A 21,351-nucleotide genomic window follows, 5' to 3' on the forward strand; every position below is an offset into this window, starting at 1 on the left:
AAAAGTTAAAATACAATGACGAGATGTTACAATAGAATTAATTTAAATAGCCACTTAAACTTTACTTTACGTCTACTGGGTTAAAAATAAATAAATAAAAGCCTACCACTAAGGGCTTCTGGGTAAATGTAACGTCGCTGCTCGTTACTTTATTTGCGTCGTGATTGTTTTGAAGAGTTGTAACGTCATTTACGGCAGCACACTGCTGACTTCGCGGTCCATTGCAATCTTAATAGAGACTGAGGGAGCACCAGTCCGTCCACTGGAGTGGAGGGAGACAGTGGAAAAAGAGCATCCAGCAGAGCTTCTCTCGTCTGTCACCGCCGTCAAGTCAGACGTTAAAAGCTGGGGCACTACCGGAATTGAAGTTCTCACTTTCAACATAAAAGCGCAACTTCACGGAACGAAGGCTAGGTGAGTACTGCACTGAAGGCTGTGCATATTTCTTTGCTTAACAAACATACGATATGGGAAAGAATTATATCCCTACGTTTAACGAAGTCTAAACTTCTTGGTAGACCCTTGAAAAGCGACATGATCAAAGGCTGTGGATTTATTTTGAAAATATCCACCGGTAGCCGCGCTCTTATTTTGTCCGGCTTCGCGCTCCCTGTGCCTCTCAGAGCTCGGTCGGCTCGCAGAGACAGCAGGATGCCGAAGGGAGCAGTCCGGCACACGGCGCCCGTTTTACCGTCTCCCTACGTCGTCTCTCAGTCACGGCAACTCTGATGGGCGTTTTTATCTTGCCTTTACCGCCCTCGACGCTTGGATATTTTCGGAAGCCACGAAATGAAGCGAATGAATGTGAGCAACAAGAAGTATCCTGTTGTTGTGCCTGTCTCCAGCATCACTAGTAGTCAAGTACTCTCTGTGGATGCGGTGCCTCTAAGTGGTTGTAGTTGTCTGATTCTTAAGAGGATTTGATGTAGTGATCAGTAGTGGACTACCCAACTTTTTTTTCCCCTCCCGCCTTTTTGTTGTCTATTTTTTTCCTTTTTGAGGTTTTCCGTCTTTGAAACAAAGATTTCAGGATAGACCAACTCCGGAAAACCGGCGACTTCACATCTGCTCCCGGCGGAATAACCATTGTTAGCGGTTATTCGCCTTTCACAAGCATCTTCTCTGGGGTGGGAACACGACTGATGCTTGCCTTGTTCGTCCATACGAGTTTTGTATCGTCTCGTTCTTGTTTGTCTGTTTGTCCCACAGTGGCATGAAAATTCATGAATGCGTCCAAGGACATGTATACAAATTACGCATGCACCATGACGGTAGTAGTCTGTGCGTAATATCCTATTATTATACCCCTACTACACGAATGCAATAACAAACACATTCAGTCTCATACCTGTGTTTGGAGAAGATTTGACAGATCCATCCTAACTTGATTGGTGTGTGTGTGTGTGTGAAGCATGGACGTTATGACTATGACAAGGTAGACTACTAGATCATGTTTTATAAATAGATTTTAGAGTATTTTAAGTAAGCAAAACCACCTTAAGACTAATTAGGGTTCATGCCATACCAGTGCCTGTAAAGGTGGTCAAACTTAGTAGCAAATTATAATAATAAAATAATAGCAAACAGCTATTAGACACAGCTCCATGCCTTTGCCATAATTAACGCTCCCTGCATGCGTGCGTGTGTGTGTGGATGGATCAGGTGAATCTGCGCGCAAACATGCATGTGTTTTCCATGTGCCTGCCTGTGGGTCCCTGGCCGTGCTAACATGCCCTCCTCCCTCCCTCCTTTCTGTGCGTGTGTACAGCCACGCTGGAAGTCGCCTCCTATGTGGCCGTCGGGAGTGGGGAGCAGGCAGCCCTGCCCGCGGGAGTCTGCGCTGCGCAGGGCGGCCATCAGCGGCAACATCAACGCCCTGCCGCCGCACCACGTCCCCACCGGCCGCAGCGTCCGGGTCTTCATCTGTGCCAACCCCGACGGTAAGAGTGTCAGCGTGACACCCCCCCTCTCTGCCTTCCTACCCACCACCCCTTCCTCCTCCTCTACCTCTCCCTCTTTTGAAGCCCGTGCACCCTCACAGTGACACAATACTCTCGAGTATTTCACCATATTCTTCATGTCTGGAGCTGTACTCTGGCTTAAAAAGAATTTCTGGGTGAAATCAGCCACGCTCATTTCAAGACAGCGTCTCAAAAGTGCAGCAAGAGGCTCGTGCAGCTCCGCCGCTTTGAAGCTCGCGGTCCTGTGATCCACTATTGATTCAGGTCTCCTTTGGAAAGACGGGTCAGGACTCTCAGATTGAGGCACAAGCTGCGACATTTAAAGACCGGCTTACTTTAGCGGCTGGCGACGTCTCAGATGAGGTTACATTAGGCCATGTGACAACTTTGACTCAAGTGAAATTGTGTATGTCACTGATGCAATATAGAGCAGACTGCTTTCAACCTAGCAGAGTGCAAGACAGTCGGGTCGTGAGGGAGACACCCAGTTGCAGCTCTGTATTTGAATATGCCCTTTGGGTAAGGGGGTAAAAATAGGCTCGGCAAAACTGGAGTAAACAAGGCAAGGGAAGTAGAGTAGGCTACGAGAGAAAGGGATGGAGGGAGAGCGGAGGAGGAGGAGAGAAGCAGGGCATGCCAAGGATTTAAAAAGAGAGTTTGCCTTTGTCGATACGTCACTGTCATTTGCCTTCCCTCACTGAGCAAAATTGCTCTGGAGCCCAGAAAAACCTGAATGAGCTGACCCTGGATTATTGCACTGTAATGGCCTCTCACCGCTGAAAAGTCTGGCATTGTTTAGCCACCTGTAGCTGAGTCAGATGTTTAAACCGTACCGCCTCAGCACGAATTTAACGCTCCAGTCTACACGTGGATTGAAAATAAGGATGAGGGGGACGTTCCGAGGAGTTCTTTTCACACCGATCGCACTAATGGAAAGACCCGCATCTCAGCCCGAGGCACGAAGACAGCTAATTATGAGCTGCTGTTTTGAGATGCCTGGTATCCAGCTTCTAGTAATGAAGCCGTAGAGGTGCAGAGGCACAGCCGATTCTCCCTCAGCCTCACCTCGGTCAAATAAAACAGCAGTTCTGTGCGTTTCTTTTGGTTTCTTTGGTCAGAGGTCAGGCAATTAGCCACATTATCACTTACATAACACGCTCGTACTGTTCTCAGGTACTTTCCCATACTTTTAAACTTTCTTGTTTATGTCTGCAGGCGCTGCATGCAAGGAAAGCATAAAAGAAAGGCTGTTATTAGTGGATGTCACCCAGGTCAGCCCACAGCCTGACTGCAGAGCTTCTTTCTGCATGTTCACTAGAGGGGGCTATCCATGCATTTATTTACTGCACTTCACACGACTGTACGTGTATTCAGACAGCTGTTGTGCATTATTGCACGTCGACATCACACTTTTACGTCATTTTTCCCCAACTCATCATGTAGTGAAAAAGCAAGTCGGGATTGAGGCTGGAAACTCAGACAAAGGTCAAGTTTGCAGCCCTTTGTCTGAGCTGCATTCAGATATGGGAAGATGAGCTCTGCTTCCACATGCAGGAGTTGATGGTCAGGTGGACTCACTCAATCTTTCCCTTGGTAACAGTTAGCGAAATATATGCTGCATATAACCCAATAGATTTACTATTTGTAATGTCAGACACTAGAAAGGGGAACAGCGCTGTTGGAAGTGATCACCTCGCTGTCGTAAAAGTGTAACTGCTTGGTTTTATTGCGCCTGATGATCCGGGGATCTCTGCTTTGACTTATATATACACAGACACACACATATAGTTTCTTGCAACGTGTGTTACGGTGTAGGCTCTGCTGAATACAATGACCCTGATGCACCTTAATCAGAAAGCCACAGATGACCGCAGAGCACTGTCTCCGGTGCGTTCGCCCTCGCGGACCTCTGCTGTGTTTGTTTACATCGCCTAAAAAGGGGCACGACACTCAATTTGAGCAGTAATTTAAAAAAAGAGCACAAGATCACTGCAGAAAGTTTACTCGCCAGTGCGGTGATACAGACTCTATAGAGGTATTCGCATCCTTGCCACAGTGTACAGCAAAGAAATCCCTCCTCCTGTGGATTTTAATGAATCTTGGCTCAGGTGGATCTGTGTGTGTGGGTACAGCCGATCAATTAAAACCCCCACTATCTGTTCTTGCCAGTAGTCAGACGGCGGCAACAAACCAAAGAGAAATCTTTGGTCCGTCTTACCGGCCCATCTTTGTGTGTCTCGATTCATATGAACATATCAACACAACTCCATTACCTTGCTCTAGTCACCCCAGGGGCTCTGTTACTGGGTACGCACTATAGCGAGGTATTTGTATGCAAGCTATCACATCACTTAAGCTGTTTAAAGTTGATAAAAGGCACCGGGCCTTTAGGGATACGATGCATGAAATCACCTAAACCTCCAACGCGCCGCCATCAAGGCTATAGCATGTCACCACAGAGACCACTAATTATATTACATTTCACCTTGCAATTATTCCCAGTGTTCCAGCTGGCTCTATTTAACTTTCTTTTCAGCTTGTTTTGCGGCTTCTGAGCGCAGATTTCCTTTAAAAAAAAATTCTCCCTAATTCTCTCCTAATTTTTTGGGATTGAGTCTGGTGAAAGAAAACAAAAGAGAGAGAGTGGGAGGGATCGGCAGGCAGGAGCTGCAGGGAGATGGCATGCGGAGAGGGTGGCTTTTGTTCAGGAGAACAAAAGCCACCCTCTCCAGGAGCAGTCCAGGAGAACTGCTCCTCCTGGGCCCGGCAAGTGCCGGAGTTTCGGGACGAGCCCAACCCCATTACGCGGCGAGTTTATGACACGTGCCGCCGAGGCGGTTTTTACCCTCTTGTGGCGTCTGCTTTCCTCCTGAGGGTAGAAAGGAAGCTCCCACTGACTAGTTTGGCAGCAGCTTTCAGTGACCTCTTCTCTGAATTTTCCAGAGTGCTGCGGAGCAGTTCGGCAACCTCCCTCCGGGAACGTTGTTCTGACAAATTCTGCAGCTGCCCTGTCATGCCCGTCTAACTCCCTGGGTGTTGGAGCCATTTCATGGAACGCACTGTAAAATATTTTGTCAGGAGTGATGGCGATGAAAGGAAGCGACGTGCTCCCATAATTCCTGGAAAACAGATGCGACTTGTAATCGGTTTATATTAAATAAGCCAATCGTTGTCTTTGTGTGTGAATGTGCACATAAACTGCACTTCAGAGACAGAGACGGGGCGCTTTTCAATCTCATATTGAAACTAGCACGCCCCAGTAAATGGTTTTTTGTGCGTCTTGAGAGATATTTTAAATTTGCTAATGGTTTCTGAGTCAGATTGACTTCCAGTTATTTAAACTTACTGATGGACTAAGTAGAGAAAGGCAACTTTAGAACTGATCAAAGTAAAAGGAAGAAAGGAAAAAAGACACTTTAAAAGACGGGAACATTTTTTACAGTAATTTACCTTTATTTGTGAATACAGTTGAAAACCGTAAATGTTGGTGCTTTGTTACACTTTTTTTTTTTTGATTGAAGTCCGACTCAACTCGCAAAATCAGGATGGATCACGTCCCACTACCTCATTAACCTCACAGTCAGCTTAGTGAAGCAGACCTTAAATACTGCTGATCAGATTTCGGACAGTTCCATGCTGCCGTGTGTAAAGACTCAGTTCTGTAACATTTGAATTCAAGGCATCAAATACATTGTGAAAAAAAATTCTAAATTTTTCAATTTGGAATTTTATGATTTTGCAAAAAAATTCCTCCTCAAAAAACATGCAGAGTTGACATCAAGTGATGATGAGCAGGTCCTGATGTTTCTAAGCAAGCAAAGGAAAAAACTGAGATTCTGGGTTCATCCAGTTATCAGGAGAAGGCAGCAGCAGGGAGAGTTTCGTGGTTCGATCCAGGAGTTGAAGCTGTATCACGGCCGCTTTTGTACATATTTCGGGATGTCAGCGGAGCTGTTTGAGCTCTTATCGGCAAAGTGGAGACAGAGAAATAATTTGGGCTACAGCCCACTTATTACCAAACGCAGTGTTCTGATTGGTCAGACCTGTTTACTCGCATACGAAAACTCTGAAAAATCGAGCATGATCCTACAAAATAAAGGCGGCAAATTCATCCTGCAAGATTATGCGTTTGAGTCCAAAAAATATTTTTAACAAACAAAACATTGGGACAGATTTTATGTGTCCAGAGCGTAAAGCCCTTTACACTACACGGACCACAGCTCTTAATTTTAAACTTTGAATTCAGGTATTTTCGGTCCCTTTGCTGCAGGTGTATAAAATCCAGCTCCTAGCCAAGCACTCTGCCTTTACAAACATTTAGAGAAGAGCGGGTCGTCCTAAACAGCTCACTGAGTTCAAGTGTTGTGCTGTAATTAAATCCACCATCAGGAGCCACCAGGAGCCTCATGGCACAGGTTTCCATGACCTCCCTTTGGTGTAAAGTGTAGGTAACATAGTACTTTTTGTCTATATAGTGTGCTTGGTTTCCAGGTTTATGTGGCTGACAACAGTGTTAAAGTTCAGCAACATGACAGACAATCCTGAAATGATTAATCACCTGCAGCCAGCGTTCATCCTCAGGATAGCTGTCACAGCAGCATCCATGCATGCAAAGGGAGCTGGAGTCACATACATAAACTACAAAGCAGAAATGGAACCGTGGAGAAAAGCCTGCGGCTCCAACACTTATTTAGCATCTACATTACTTTAAGTTCATTTACAGTAATAAATCGTTTATGGGTTATTTTAATTGGTGAGTCTAAATGTACAGCAGGTGTGAATATGAGCGTCTGTCTCTCTGTTAGTCCTGTAACAGATTGGCGACCTGTCCAGGGTGTACCCCCCTCCCACGCCCCAACCACCATGACTCTGAACTGGATAAGGAAATGGATATTATTAAAGAAAGAACACTAAAATAGCGAGATAATGACAGCCAAACAGGTGGAAGCATTATACTGTAAGGTAAAGTTAGTGGATCGTTTCCGTAGTTACGTTGTCCTATCATCCCGTGTTAGACTGCCAATAACTGACACACTGGGGCAGGTCCGGGGAGGGTTTAATTGGCACTGCGCACCCTCCATAAGGCAGACTCTCCACACAGCAGGAGCAAGAGGAGGCGCACACCTGGGAGTTTAATTTGTTCCATGATGATGAGCCTCATTCACAGACACGGTTGAACAATTTAGCGTGCCAAAATTAGTAATGATCAATGGCGGGATATCATATAGACATAATATTTGCCTTTTTGCTCCTTTATACTTGTTTTTTTCTGCAAGCCTATAGTTCTGCTGACCTGTTCGGTCACCAGGAGTGGAGCCTGCAGCTTAAGATGACTCAACACAGAGATGCTTGACCCCTCTCTCCTCAGACACAGCCGAGTCTTTCACCAACAAATACAAACACCTGGTAGAAAAACAGTTGATGAGAGGAGATAAACCAGCGTCTCCGCACGCACACGGCTACATTAAGTTCTAACTGAAAGTCAAATGAAGAGATGGAGACACTCTTTCTCTGATTTCTCTGGTTTTATTTGGAGTTTTATGCAGAGATACTGACACGAGGTAGATTGCTTTTAATATGACTCTTATAATTATTTTAATAGAGCTTTAATGGAACTGATAGAAAAACATCACCTTGATTGGGAAGCTGCTGGCGATCCTGTGACCATCGTCAGTCCATGAGGTCATGGTCCAGCTGCACATACAAAGCTTACACTCTGCATAGAATAGCAAACCTAGCTGTTGGTCTTCCTCTATAGTTTCTTCAAGCACTCAGTAAATACACTGCAGTTGTCTTCACAAAGGTCATACTGCATGCAAGTCGCCTAAAACGGATACTTTCAGGATTCAAATGAATGCTAAGATTAGAAAATGTTGGTATAAAGTAGATGTAAACACTGTAAGCCGGAATAAATGAGTCTGAATAAACAGTACTTTAAAAATCCAAAGCAAATGTAAACAAGCCCAATAGGCGTCTGATTGCACATTATATAAAAGGAGCGTCGACATCCTCCACATCTGCTGATGTTACAAAACAAGCAAAAACATCCAGGAAGTCATCTCCACCTACTAACATGTGGAGCGCCACGATAACTCAGGAAACCTTACCCCGTCCGCCATGGATAAAATGCATAATAATGCAACCTGGCTCTATTTTTAGCAGGTCACAGAGGGTTTCCACCTGATATTACTGTGACTAAAATGTTTGGAGCATTTGTTGTGCTTCATTTTTGTTGTCTAAAATTTGGTAATTTTTCAGATGAGACTGAAACAGGTGCACTAACATTAGAAATTTGTGACTCATTGGTATAAAATGTGTTTATTTGCTCTTTAATGCACATGCGAATGGAACTCTGGACCGGCTGATCTGAACCCAGTGTTGGTAATTTCTACAGCTTTTCAGTCTTTGGGGCTGAATTTCTGGGTATTTTTCAGCCCTGGTGCTTAAGGGGTTAACCAGAGAGCTGAGTGAGTCTCAGCGAGGAGGCAAGATATTAGTCTGAAACTTCCATGAATTACAAGGTAGCATGCCGTGTCCATGGTTACTGCCATCTTCTACACGGAGGAGAGCCTGTGAGATGTTGAAATTCTCCGCTCGTTGCGGCTCGCTGCAACATAGCTGTAAAAGGTTGTGCATTACGGCACGAATGCGAACATGTCAAGCCCTAACTGCCCCACACGAGTGGCTTTTGAGTGAACAGCTGCAAGCACAGATGTTACAAAATGAACATTTTCATGTTGTGCGTGCGGTCACTGTTGTGGATATTAAATCAAATGCAAATTAAGTTGCTGGCAGAGAGACCGTGGGGAGTCCTCCTCCTCACGGTTACATCCAGTACCGAGGTACCATCCATTACTGTACATTGCTGTTTTCCCTGGATGCGCGTCATCAAGCGCGGGTGGAGGGGCCGCGGTAACCTCTGGCGGGTTTTCCTACATCCTGATTCGGTCTCCTTGTGCTCAGGGAATGCAGGAACATCTGGCCTTTATGGATGGCCGATTTACACAGCCACAATTTGCCTTCAGTATCTTCCAGGTCACTCGGTATTGATTTGCTCACTGACTATGCGTTTACTTTTCCGCAGTTGACGCTTGTGTGGTACAGTGAACAGCCTGAGAAGGAAATGCTTTCATTTTTTAGCCCAGTGCATCACCATCCAGTCGAAGTCTAAGTGTAAACCCTAAACCACAGCTTGTTGTGTCTCTCGTCTGTGTTCGTTTCATTACGTCCAAATAGACAATCCACAGTATCATCCTAGAAAACATCTGTGCTTCAGTTTTTATCTGACTCCAACTTTTGGTCATTATTCACAACATACAGTCGAACTAAACTGTCCAACTAAAAATTTCATAGATTGACTTTTCAGAAACTCACGATGATGTCATCAGAGAACAGATACTGATCAGCTCAATCAGTGACCTTAATGCGGTATGATGACATTCTACGCAGACTTTATTTTGTTAAAGAAGAATTAAAATGAAGATATGTGCAGATGCATGATTGTTATGAATCCCCATCTTGATCATGTATGCGTATGACCCAGAGGGTGTTTTTGAATTGCTTTGTGAAAATGTAAACCCCATAAAATTCTAAGGTTTTACATATTAGAAGATAATAATAAAAACACGTGATCCTTAACAGATCCATCCATTTTCTTCCGCTTAACCACTCGGGGTCACGGGGGTGCTGGGTACACCCTGGTTAGGTCACCGTTCTGTTTCTTGCCATGTCATTATTTTTTTTACATTATAAACTTGTAAAACCACCTTTAAATGGTAAATGGCCTGTATTTGTATAGCGCTTTACTTAGTCCCTAAGGACCCCAAAGCGCTTTACACATCCAGTCATCCACCCATTCACACACACACACACTGGTGATGGCAAGCTACATTGTAGCCACAGCTGTCCTGGGGCGCACTGACAGAGGCGAGGCTGCCAGACACTGGCGCCAACAGGCCCTCTGACCCCCACCAGTAGGCAACGGGTGAAGTGTCTTGCCCAAGAACACAACGACTGAGACTGTTTAAGCCAGGGCTCGAACCGGCAACCTTCCGATTACAAGACGAACTCCCAACTCTTGAGTCACGATCGCCCGTTGTTCCACAAGTCTTGTGCTTTAGCAGCAATAATTTGAAGTAAGAGTTGTGTATGACTTTTATCAGCCTCTTTCACCATTGCAGAGGAATTCTAGCTCACTCTTCTTCACTGTGTTCTTCAGACCATTGAAGTTTGTGGTTAAGCATTTCAGTCGTCTTGAGGACTTTGACTGGAGCATAGCAGCACCTTGCAGGTGTGCTTTGGCTCATTGTCCTGTTGTATGACCCAGTTTTGGACAAACTGTACCTGCCGCACAGATGGCAGAAGACTCTGGAGTACTTTGGTAATCAGACAGATTCATGGTCGACTCAAAGCCTGTGGAGGTAAAACAAACGCAAATCATGACCCCTCCACCACCGTGCTTCACAGTTGGTACGAGGTCTTTGTGCTGATATGTTGTACCTTGTTTTCACCAAACAGCCCTGTGCATTAGGGTTAAACATTTCCACTGTGGTCTCATCTGTCTAAAGGACATTGTTCCACAAGTCTTGAGCTTTGTTGAGATGCAACTTTGCAAAGCTAAGCCATGCTGCCATGCTCTCTTTAGAGAGAAGAGGCTTTCACCTGGCAGCATCTCCAAACAAAGGATACTTATTATCACTACTTTTTAAAAACTACTCTAGTGTAGTTTTAAAATATATACAAATGGAGCTGGAAATGAGCATATTAGGTCAGCCTGCAGAACCAAAGATGACAAAAAAGGACCGTAATTGTCTGGACTGTGTCTGTCAGACTTTCTTTCTCTGCTCCAGTACAGTGGAGGTGAATGGAAGCACTGATGCATTGTAGATCCTCCAGAGCAGCAGCAAGTCTGAGTTTCTCTTGAATATATCAAATTCCACTGACCTCTGTGGTATCCGGCAGAAATCTGAGCGACAGATTAAACCTTGCCCTTAAACCCTTAAATCACATCAGAAACATACACACAGACACATACATCGTCATGACAGTGAGGATGACCGCTCTGTCCCGCCACTCTACTGTTTGCTGAGACACCCGTCTTGTGGACAACGCTCTCTCTCTTTTAATCAAAGATCCCCAAAGCAGTTGTGTATACTGAGTGCCTCTGGAGTGAAGCTTGATGAGAGCAGAGTGATTGCTTTGTCAGAGCCTTGCTGATGAGACTCAGAGAGGGCAGCTGTAGAGTGACCGCCATCTGGAGGAATGAATGACCAGCAGAAGCAATGTCAAGCATAACCAACTATAGAGGGAAATGTGGAGATTTTAATACCAAGCGTTGCAGCTTTCCAAAGTGTGGCTTTTGTATCATTTTTCAATCAAGCCAGTTGGGCGTTTGACGGTTGTTTGGACAAAACAAGCAATTTGACGCCATCATTTTGGACTTCTGATGGATATTCCTGTTATTTTCTATTTTTTTAAATGCTTAAAATAAGTCAGGATGAAAGAAATGATAAAAAAAGAGCAGGGAAAGCGTCGGGGACATTTGGCTGCTTTTCTCTGTTCAACTGACTGCCCATTCGTTACCCAAAAGGACAAGGGAGAGGGAGGAGGAGAGGAGAGAAAGGGAAGCTAGAAAGGAAAATAAAGCAAGTTGACAGGACATATGTGAAAGGAAAGATAGATTGGTCGGTGCTATTGAAATGAGCAGATTGGAAAATTGTAGGGAGGGACACACACAAGCACACACGGAGCGAGAACGCGGGCGAGTGAAGGATCTAGTCTTTGTCCCTTTGCACGTGGGAGTGCAGACACACACATACATCAGGCTGCCATAACTCATCATCATCCCACAAAAAAAATAAATAAAAAGAAAGAAAGAGAGAGAGAGAGGAGGAGGGGGAGAGGAAGGCATCTCACTGTTATCAGCACAAAAACAAACAACAACACAGTTTAGTCTGTCAGGTCGAGCGAGATGCAGATTTGGATTGGACTTCTGCGTCGTCCCGAGCACACGACAGGCCAAAATCCACAAATTCAGCTGTTTTCCCTCTGCTGTGACCCCCTCACCCCCCCCCAATTCGTGTCACTGTAAACTATTACACGTTTATTGTTGTCAAACGTATCGCTGATGGAATGAGATGAGCGCTCCTTTGATGCAGCAACTGCCATTTATTTAATTTGCATACGATTACAGCCGTTCGGTTTTTCGAGCTGACATTTTGCTGGGTTAGCTGTGGGCAGATACATGTACGGTCACGGCCCGAAGCCTTACTAAAGATAGATGAGAGATAGATACGTCAGACTAAATTTGTGGGCTCCTCTACTCGTGCTGCATATGACACAGTTAGCAGCTGAAGGGCTGTTTACCCGCCGTGTGTGCGTGCCCGCATATGCGCGCGTGTTCGAGCCGGCTACTCGGTCACACAGGGCCTCTCTGTTGGGCATATTCTGTTTTTAACTATCCGTCCACACCCTTCAGATAAAGAGAGGGAGAAAGAGGCCGGCCCTGTCCAAATGAATTACAGTAACCATTTGGTAGATAGTGAAAAAGAGGGGAGAGGAGGAAAGAAAGTGGGACACAAAAACAAGCCGTTGGGCACTCGCTCTGTGACACTGACTGTCCAATATGATCACTGCCTGTGTAATTCTGGATAATCCCACATTCTTCAAGAGTGTGAACACTGCTGGCTCTTCTAGCTAATCATGTTTTTATAGGTGTAAAAACAAAAGAAAGGTGAGGTACACATTTGAGAGTTACATACACATTGACACACTGGCTGAATTTGAGCTGACAGGTGAAACTATCAGTCCCAGTGTGAGGTTTATACCACAGCTGCTTGAAATTAACAGTAATGGAAATAACTGAAATCATCTTTTGTTTCTGTAATGGTTAATCCAGCATTATGCACAAGCTCTGTAAATTAAATGTTGTCTTTAATGCTAAAGAATAATTCTTCTTATCAATTTAAAATCTGCTTTACAAAGAAGCAGAAAAAATAGTCAAACACGTTATTGCTTTTTGATCAAGGTGTCAAAACACAGCTATTTACTCGTGTTCTTGAACAGGAAAATTGGTTTCTGTGGTTGAATGTTGTGCTTGATTAATTTCTGACTTCTCAGAGACGTCGAGTGTGCCGGCTCAAATTTGAGTGTAAGAACATGAATGCGGTTTATTTGCTGAGTAAACAGCAACACGTTTGGTTTTTTTCTTAGTTTATGAGAGATTATGACAGCTGGTCTAATAAATTTGTTAAGCCCTGCATATGCGTGTTGCATAGACTGTATATAAAAGATGGACACAAGATCATGACATCATCCATTCATCCATTGGTTGGAGGGAATCTGGCTGATTTTAAGGATACGATGAACCCGTGTACGTTAGCTGCTTGTTGTTGACTAGGTGACCACGCCCCAGAGAAAACTCTTACTGTTTCCTCTAAATGTGAACATAGCATGAACATCATGTTTGAGTAAAGACTTCAAACTCTGAAGGAAAATGTTTACTCAGCTCAGACATCAAATAAAAACTCTTTTTTGTCAGACTTATATTGACTGACTTGTTTGTGTAAGCAGAGCAGTCGCCCCCTGCTGGCCGTAGGAAAAAGCGGCGGTTTAGCAGAGCGTTCTCATTCCCGACGCGTAACATGCTGACAATTTGTCACGTCCCGAGGCGTCCCACGGGAAGGCGAAAGGTAACCCTATGATACACGCACGATTGTGGATGGAATCCAATAGAATGACGCTCCCGGCGGTAACAGACGTTCCAGCCATGTATTCCAGCCCTAACCCTAACATGACCTGAGTGGTGTTAGATAGTGTTTTCCAAAACAATTAAAGTAAAATACATGTACACGTGCAGATTGAGTCCAAACGGTTCTCATGTTTCCTCCTTTTTCCCAACGTTTGGGTGGCTGAAAGCGTAACATCTCGAAAATTTGTCACATAGCGTAATATGTTACGTGTCGCGTTTAAGGATCTTGAATGGATTAGCTTCAATTTTCAGACTCAGATGCTAAATTGCTAAAGCGACACCTAATATATAGATTTTTGAGTACTTTGAAAGCTGCTGAATCCTTACATCTGTGGAAGGATTTTGTCAGCTGTGTAAAGGACAGTCGCAAAACTTGTGACCTTGGTGACCCTTGGTTGGCATCAAAACAGAAGCAGATAACATGTGATTGCAAAATTGTTCCTTGTTAGGGATTCTGAACTCCTGGATGAATAAAAGAGGGAATTTAAAAACATACATGACCCTCAGCTCGCAGGACGACTTGTTGAATAAGAAAAGTAACAGCCAGATTCAATTAACGTTAAATACGTATCCCTATTCTAAACTGTGGCAGCGTGGAGGCAGATTTGCAGAAATATGAATTGTTATTAAGCAGATTATAGTAATTATTAATGGCTAATTTTTTGGATGCATTTGAGAAATAAGTGATGGTTTTCTGGAAAAATCCCCAACAATAAATTATTATTTTCACTTTTCTTTTTGCAGTCAGAAGCGCAGGCGTGGAGCTCATTAGATTGCGAGTAAAAACGGTTTAATGTGCACCTCTTAATATTTTATCCAATTTTCTATTTTTAGACACAGAGGCGGAGAGGAACGCGCTGAAGGAGCACGTCTATCCCAAACTACGAGACTTCTGCAGGGAGAATTATGGAATTGAATTCCAGGTAAATGGCTGCTTTCTCCTTTCTCTTTCTTTCTAACATTGATTTATTCTTTTTACGTTTCACCTTCTAACAGCTGCAGATACTTGTGACTTCCAGAGCATTAGTGCTTTCATATTTACATCATAGCTTACACAGCTTTAAGGTGCCCGGAGGGAACCCCGGAGCTGCTAGCAGAGGCGCCCGTCCCTTTAAGCGGACAGAAGGCCAGCAGAGATAAGGTTTCCATCGGTGAAGGCTGGCACAAATCTAGCTATGGATAAGGCAGCATGATGCAAGGGCTTTCCCTTTGTTGTTGTCAGAGGACGGCTGCATTCTCCCTGCGGTGTCCACTGATCGAGATCATTTGCATTGCAAATTAGCATCAGTGTTCACAGAAAGATCCCTATCAGAGTTTTGTTTGCTTAACAAATCCAGGTGGGCTGCCTCAGATTGTTCCTGGAGGGATTTGTGGAGATTTGTTTCCGATGACGGGGCTTATGACCCATGAATTGTTTTAGAGAATGGTAATCAGCGGGGTTTCGGTAGCTAATTCTCATTTCACGCCAGGAATGTTTGGATCAAAACAGCTCCAAGCACATACCATCTGAAAGACTTGGTACATATGTGTTTAGGTTATCTCCCCCTGTATGCATAAGAGTTGCTCAGACACTTGGGTATTATTCATATTTCAGTGATTGTGGTACTTCCAGATCCTCTTTTAATGTTCTCATTTTCAGTGGGGTTAAGGAAGCAAACTACCATGTGGCGCCATAATGAATTACCATTTGTTTTAAATTTTATAATTTCTAATCATAAAACTTAAAATGACCACCCCAGAGAAATGGATATTAAATGTGGCCTACGATTAAAAACCCATAGTACATTAAGAATTCAGTGGCTCTATGGTGTAATGGCTAAAACATTCGCCTTGCAAGGGAAAGAGAAGGCACAATCCCAGCCTCAGGGGTTTGCAAGCTGGTGTACTCCTGGTGCCGGTCCCGAGCCTGGATAAATGGGATGGATGCGTCAGGGAGGGCATCTGGTGTGAAATCTGTGCCAAATCAAATATGTGGATCCATCCACTGTGGCGAACCTTTGGGAAATAAGGGAGCAGCAGAGTGGACCACAGTACATAAAGAATTCAGGGGCCCTGAACAAGTTTGCACATGAATTTTAACTAAAAGAAAGTAATATGAAGTAAAGAGGAATGCATACATGATTGAAGTAGCTGAAATAGCAAGCTTAAAGCGGGATTAATGTTCAAAATTGTTAGCTAGTAGCATGTAAGCTGTTGATAAGGTTTGTTTGTATTTTTGTCTTACAGTATAGATAAAGTGAAAACTTTAGCTAAATATTCTGACAGGTAAAATAACTAGCTAACAGTATGAATACAACATTGGGAACTATTTCTTAAAATGGTCAGTAATTAAAAATGTTAGCTACATGTATTGATAAAAAACATTTAACTGTTAGCAAAACATGCTAGTTGCATATTAGCTTGTTAGCTAAAACTGTTGGATGCATGTCAACTTAAAAAAAAACGATTTTTATTATTTTTATGGTTTATTGTCCTTTTAAGTTGTTTATTTACAATGGACTTATTATATACACATTAATACAATTTGAGATATAAAGGTTGTAGTGATGTACAGCAAGTTGAAATGCTCTAAAAATGGCACTACAGCATTTACTTGATTTACACTACATTTGTTTAACTTGATTTGATTTATTTGCAAAGACGGCATTTGACCATGTCACAGTTTGTAGTGAACCATAGACACGCCTCACAGGTGTGATACGTGACTGCTAATTTAGAAGCAAGCCTCTTCCAAACATGGAACGAAGACTCCTTGCCTTTAGGAAATTTGCATGTTTTAAACATCAGCTGTTATTTAGCTCAGTCTTCTGTGATTACTGAATTCATCAGAGCACTTTTTCTCCCAAATTCTGTGTTATATGTGCTCAACCGCAGACAAATTCATTACACTGTTGTAGCAAAGTACACAGCACAGTATTGGGAGAAAAACCTACATTGAATATACAGTACAATTAACCCTACGGCGAGCTGAGTAACCTTACATGAATTACACAAGTTTCCAGTATTACAAGCATCTCTGAGATGACTGGACGTGACGGAGAATTACGAGATAAAAGAAGCAAAGTGTTGCAGAGACGTTTTGGCTCCGGTACCCGTGGCCACGTGTCTGTCTGGTGATTCAGCTCGCTGTGATGCAGCATGAGCCGAAGTGATTAAGCAGAAGGCCTGGGAGTTAATACTATGACTCACTTACGCTGCTCATCCTCCTCCTCAACCAAACCCCCCACACCTAAACTTCACCCACACCATGTGAGAACATCTTGGATAAAACTGGAGCCTGATCATGATTTTTACTAGTTGATACGATGTTGTGGCGAGGACGTCTTTCACGTGTGAAACCATACATGATTTCCACACAGGATTTTGTAGGACGAAGACATTTTTTCCATTTCTCTTTTCTTTTGCTTTGATTTGTAATTTATGCATAATCCCGCCTCCCCTTTCACACGCGCCTCGTTTCTCCGCTGGCACACACTGACACACATGTACTATGCCAGGTTGGCGAAACCCAATTCTCCCAGGTCCCTCAGCACTTGACTCAGTTTCTATCCAGAACCTGATGGAGGATGGATTTGAGGAGATGCGGGGGGGGGATAGGACACGAAAATCCAGCCCAGGGGCCGAGGGCCGCGTCCTCATTCAGTCAACGCTCAGCAGCAGCGTGGGGATGAGGCGCCATGATCCCTTTTTAACCATTTTTATTCCCAATGTTTCCTGCTCTCTCTCTCTCTTTCATCTCCCATGTGTATGTGTGTGTGATCACTTTTTTTACATAAATTGCCAGGGTTGTGGTCCATTTATGCTCAACACATTTGTTGCTTTTGCACCAATGTGACATCATCACGCAGCCGCGTCCATTTATAGTCACTGTTACGACATTTTGGTCCGTTTTCAAATCTTTCCCAGCACCGTTGCAGATCTTCCACCAGGAGTTCGGTGCCATATGAGCATCGTATAAATGCCTGTACAGGTGGACTCGTTCACAGTCTTGCCTCAAGCTTGTCTATTTTAAAAAATAGCTACAGTAGCAAACAAGCAAGGTTACAAAAACTGAGAGATGCATGACCTGCCGGAGTGACAACAGAGCACGACTTGTGCTTGCACGCAAAGAACAAAGAAGTAGCAAAAACTGCAGTTCCTTTAATGGCCACTTGAGGCTGGCTCCGTCCACACGTAAATGGCGTTTTGGGTCACGGAGATTTTTAAAGACTCATTGCAGGGTGGAGATTTTCGAAAACTCAGTTTTTGCGTTTAGGTATGGACGAGGAAAACGGAGATTTACTCACGCCGTTTTTTTACGTCATGCTACACGCGATGTTATTGTTTACAGGGGTTAAATTTCTACAATTGCGGTTAATCTGCAGTTTTTACACACTTATGCAGTCACTGTCCCTCCATTTAGAAAGACAGAGGCGTCAGAGTGAACTTCGGACGTGGCTTCGACATTCAACACAGACGCTCTCACGACCCAAATCCTGACGTCGGTTTTGAACAAAATTTACTTTTTTTGAAAATTAAATTATGTATGCTGTATGCATTTTGTTCATTCCAAACTAAAATACTGACTTGAAAAGTAACACAAAATTATCTGTCTTTCCAGAAAAACAAACACTTTCCAGAAGTACTTAAGGTTTTGTGAGGGTACAAAACCCTGTTTACTCTTTCCATCCCAGGCTTCTAGACTTCTGATTGGCCAACATTTCGATTTTAGCCTTTACATGTGGACGGAGATATTTTTTCAAAAGTGCACATGTGAATGGGATTTTTAAAAAAAGCTAAAACGGAAAACCTCTGTTTACAAAAACACCCGTGTACGTGTGGATGTAGCCTTAGCTTTGCATTCATGCAGTTTATAAATGCAGCTTTTTAACCAAACTAGCTGATAAATGACTTCTCCACCCTTTCATCCATATGAGGACACTTTTCACTCGCAAACCAATGGATGACATCACGGTGCTACACCCATCCTTTATACTGTCCACGAGCAAAATAGATGGATAATAAATATATTGGTAACTCTGATTTCTTGCATCTTAATAGAGTTCTAATGTCCCCTTGTTTTATATTTTAGTGAGTTTTTGTGAAGCTGCTCATGCTTATATGCTGTCTGCTGCTAACAAATATACTTCTATATACTTAGTACTCTAACATATTAAGAGAGTTGATTTTAAAAGACGGGTCATTTGCAGCACTTGACAATAATAAGCTTTTCTGGTGATCAAACCGGCATTGATGGCTTTTCAGCTTATTGGACACGCCTAAATCAAAATTAATGCTGAGCAATCCAAGCCTGCCTCCATAAGGTTACGGTGTTCTGCTTTAGTTCAGATTGTTTCAGTGGGGATCTGATGTTAGAGGCTCACAAAATCTCCACAAAAGCCATTTTAAGAAAAAGGGAAAACACCACAGTGTTATTGTCGGGGGTCATAAGCGAGAGTCCTCCTCGCCGTTATCGACCGGTTCCTCCTACCACATTGATTAGCCTATAGATTTGCTCCTTAGTCCAGTTTTTATTGTCAATTTCTCATCTCGTGCTGCTCTAAAATACCCAGCCCCCTTACTTCCAACCCATCTTGCATTTGTTAGTCTCATAAATCATGTAACAATACAATCGCTTCCTCCCACAGACTGAAGTCAAACTGAATCTCGAGGCCAGTGGAAGCGGTTCTGTTAATAATGTGGTTGCCAAACTTACTGGCCGTCTCTCTCACACACACAAACACACACACACACACACACACACACACACACACACACACACACACACACTCAGTGCAATTCCAATAAAAGTTTTCTGGCCACAGCTGCGCAAATCTGCTCAGCGGCTGTCACTCTGACGGCTTTTACATCTCCCAACACAAGCGGCACGACGAGAGACGAGATGAGGGGTGAGATGACGTTCCGCGATGATTAAAAAGCCTATTCATGCATTCTATTATGCTAAAACGAGGGGTGGGGCTGTCAATTTGGCTTCTTCGGAAAAGATGTAGTGCTCTCCAAATATGTCACACGCTTAAAAGTTTTTTTTAATCTGCTTCCGTGCACGAGTTTGCGGGAAAACGCAGGTAAAATTGGACAGAAGCGATTTCCCGGGAGACATTTCATCACGTTCCTTCCGTGTCTTCCCACCGAAACTCTGGTAATAAAAAGCAATTCAAAAAGCTTATAAGTATAGCAGGACTTCTGGTTTATTTATCACTCTCCGTCTGTTTACCTGGATGCCAATTGTGGCGTGGGTGTGGTCTCTGGCCAGCTGCAGAGGAGGGGTAACGCAGTGAGCTCCCGGGGCGGCGCAGGGGCGGGGTGAACAGGTGTGCTGGGATCTGACAGTGATTGTGTCTCTTTATATGTTGGCAGTGACAGTCGGAGGAGGAGGGCGGTCGTGACAGCAGAGAGAGAGAGCTGGAGTGTCTGTGTCCCAGTAAACCACAGTGTTAAATAAAAGTTCTGCTGTCGTCAAATTCGCTCCGGCTTATGTTTCTTGGGTCCAACGTTACACCAATATTTCCAGATTTTGTGCCTTCACACGTGGGCAGCAGGCCGCCATCTCCGTTCACATCTCTTTAATCTCTAACGGAAACATGTCAGCATACCAACAAACAGCCCCCACAGGACCGATACGACAACCGACAAAGATAATCAGAATCAAGTATAAAACACAGCTCCAGTCACATAGAGAACTATTCACTCCACAAACAGAGGACCCCTCGTTACCTCCGCCACGACGGTTGTATGTTCGCTGCTGTCAGATGCTTCAGAGGAGAGCGTTTGTGGGAAATTTGATGGACAGAAAAATAAGTGAGGGTGGGCTGTAATCACAAAAGCACAGACCTTATTCTAATATTTGCGTGATGATGATTAAGACGTTGCATATTTACACGAATCACTAAATATAAGCTGCTCACATTTGCTTTCCAAATGCCATCCAGCAACACCTACACTTAATCTCCTGCACTCCTAACCGTCGGGAGGTTTGAGCTCACCTCAGCCTTCTTATAGCCGGTGGCCAGCCTGACTAAGAGGCGCAAAAAATTAATTAATTAAAAGAGCGATGTTACCCAGATGATGTTCTTTGGGCAATGTTTCCTCGATTAGAGAAATGAATAGACTCAGAGCAACTGGTTCCCAAAAGCGCAAGCGGTGTGTTTACACTTGCCGAGTCTGTGCTGTCAGGTTTATGAGTGGTTAAAATGCAAAACAGCTTGTATGCCCCGGGATATACAGTCTCTGAAACACTTTAATTCATCTCAAACTGCTTATGTTTTGCATAACTGTTTCTTTGCCGTCTGCAGAAATTTCCACATTGATTGGGCCATGGGGCGTCTAAAAAAGATGAGAAGTATTCATGAGAAGCATATTCTTTGTCCTCACTCATAGCATACGAGTTCCCGAGCCAGGTATCCTGACTCCACAATCAAAAGGATAAAGACTGAGGAATCCCACAGGCGAGATTAGCTGCAGGAATAATAATTTAATTTCAGATGTTTTGCTTTGTGGTTCAAGTTTGAACCTCCCAGAAGAGGCAACTGCACACTTTCAGACAAGTTTTAGAAACTGAGGCACATCGGTGCATTCAGCTGGCCCACAATTGCTGCACCTCTGCAAGCAGCTTTGCAACCCAGCTCCTGGCTTTCATCCTGT

General features: G+C 43.8%; 1 protein-coding gene across 2 annotated transcripts in view; it reads left to right on the forward strand.

Annotated features, from left to right (window-relative positions):
* The first annotated feature begins 606 nt into the window (after window positions 1-606).
* nwd2 (NACHT and WD repeat domain containing 2) overlaps window positions 607-21,351 on the forward strand; it is a 58,659-nt gene continuing 37,914 nt past the window's right edge. Inside the window, exons 1-3 of one of the 2 annotated variants that reach the window (XM_084924111.1) lie at window positions 607-804; window positions 1,769-1,940; window positions 14,545-14,633. In XM_084924111.1, coding sequence (XP_084780237.1) covers window positions 790-804; window positions 1,769-1,940; window positions 14,545-14,633 — 276 coding nt within the window. In that variant the 5' untranslated portion in view covers window positions 607-789. Of the gene's footprint in view, window positions 805-921; window positions 1,128-1,768; window positions 1,941-14,544; window positions 14,634-21,351 lie in introns of those variants that run through there. The other variant, XM_084924112.1, reaches the window with a different exon arrangement.

The sequence above is a fragment of the Perissodus microlepis genome, chromosome 3, assembly GCF_051167445.1.
Source record: "Perissodus microlepis isolate ML-2025 ecotype Zambia chromosome 3, ASM5116744v1, whole genome shotgun sequence".
Classification (NCBI taxonomy): Eukaryota; Metazoa; Chordata; class Actinopteri; order Cichliformes; family Cichlidae; genus Perissodus; species Perissodus microlepis.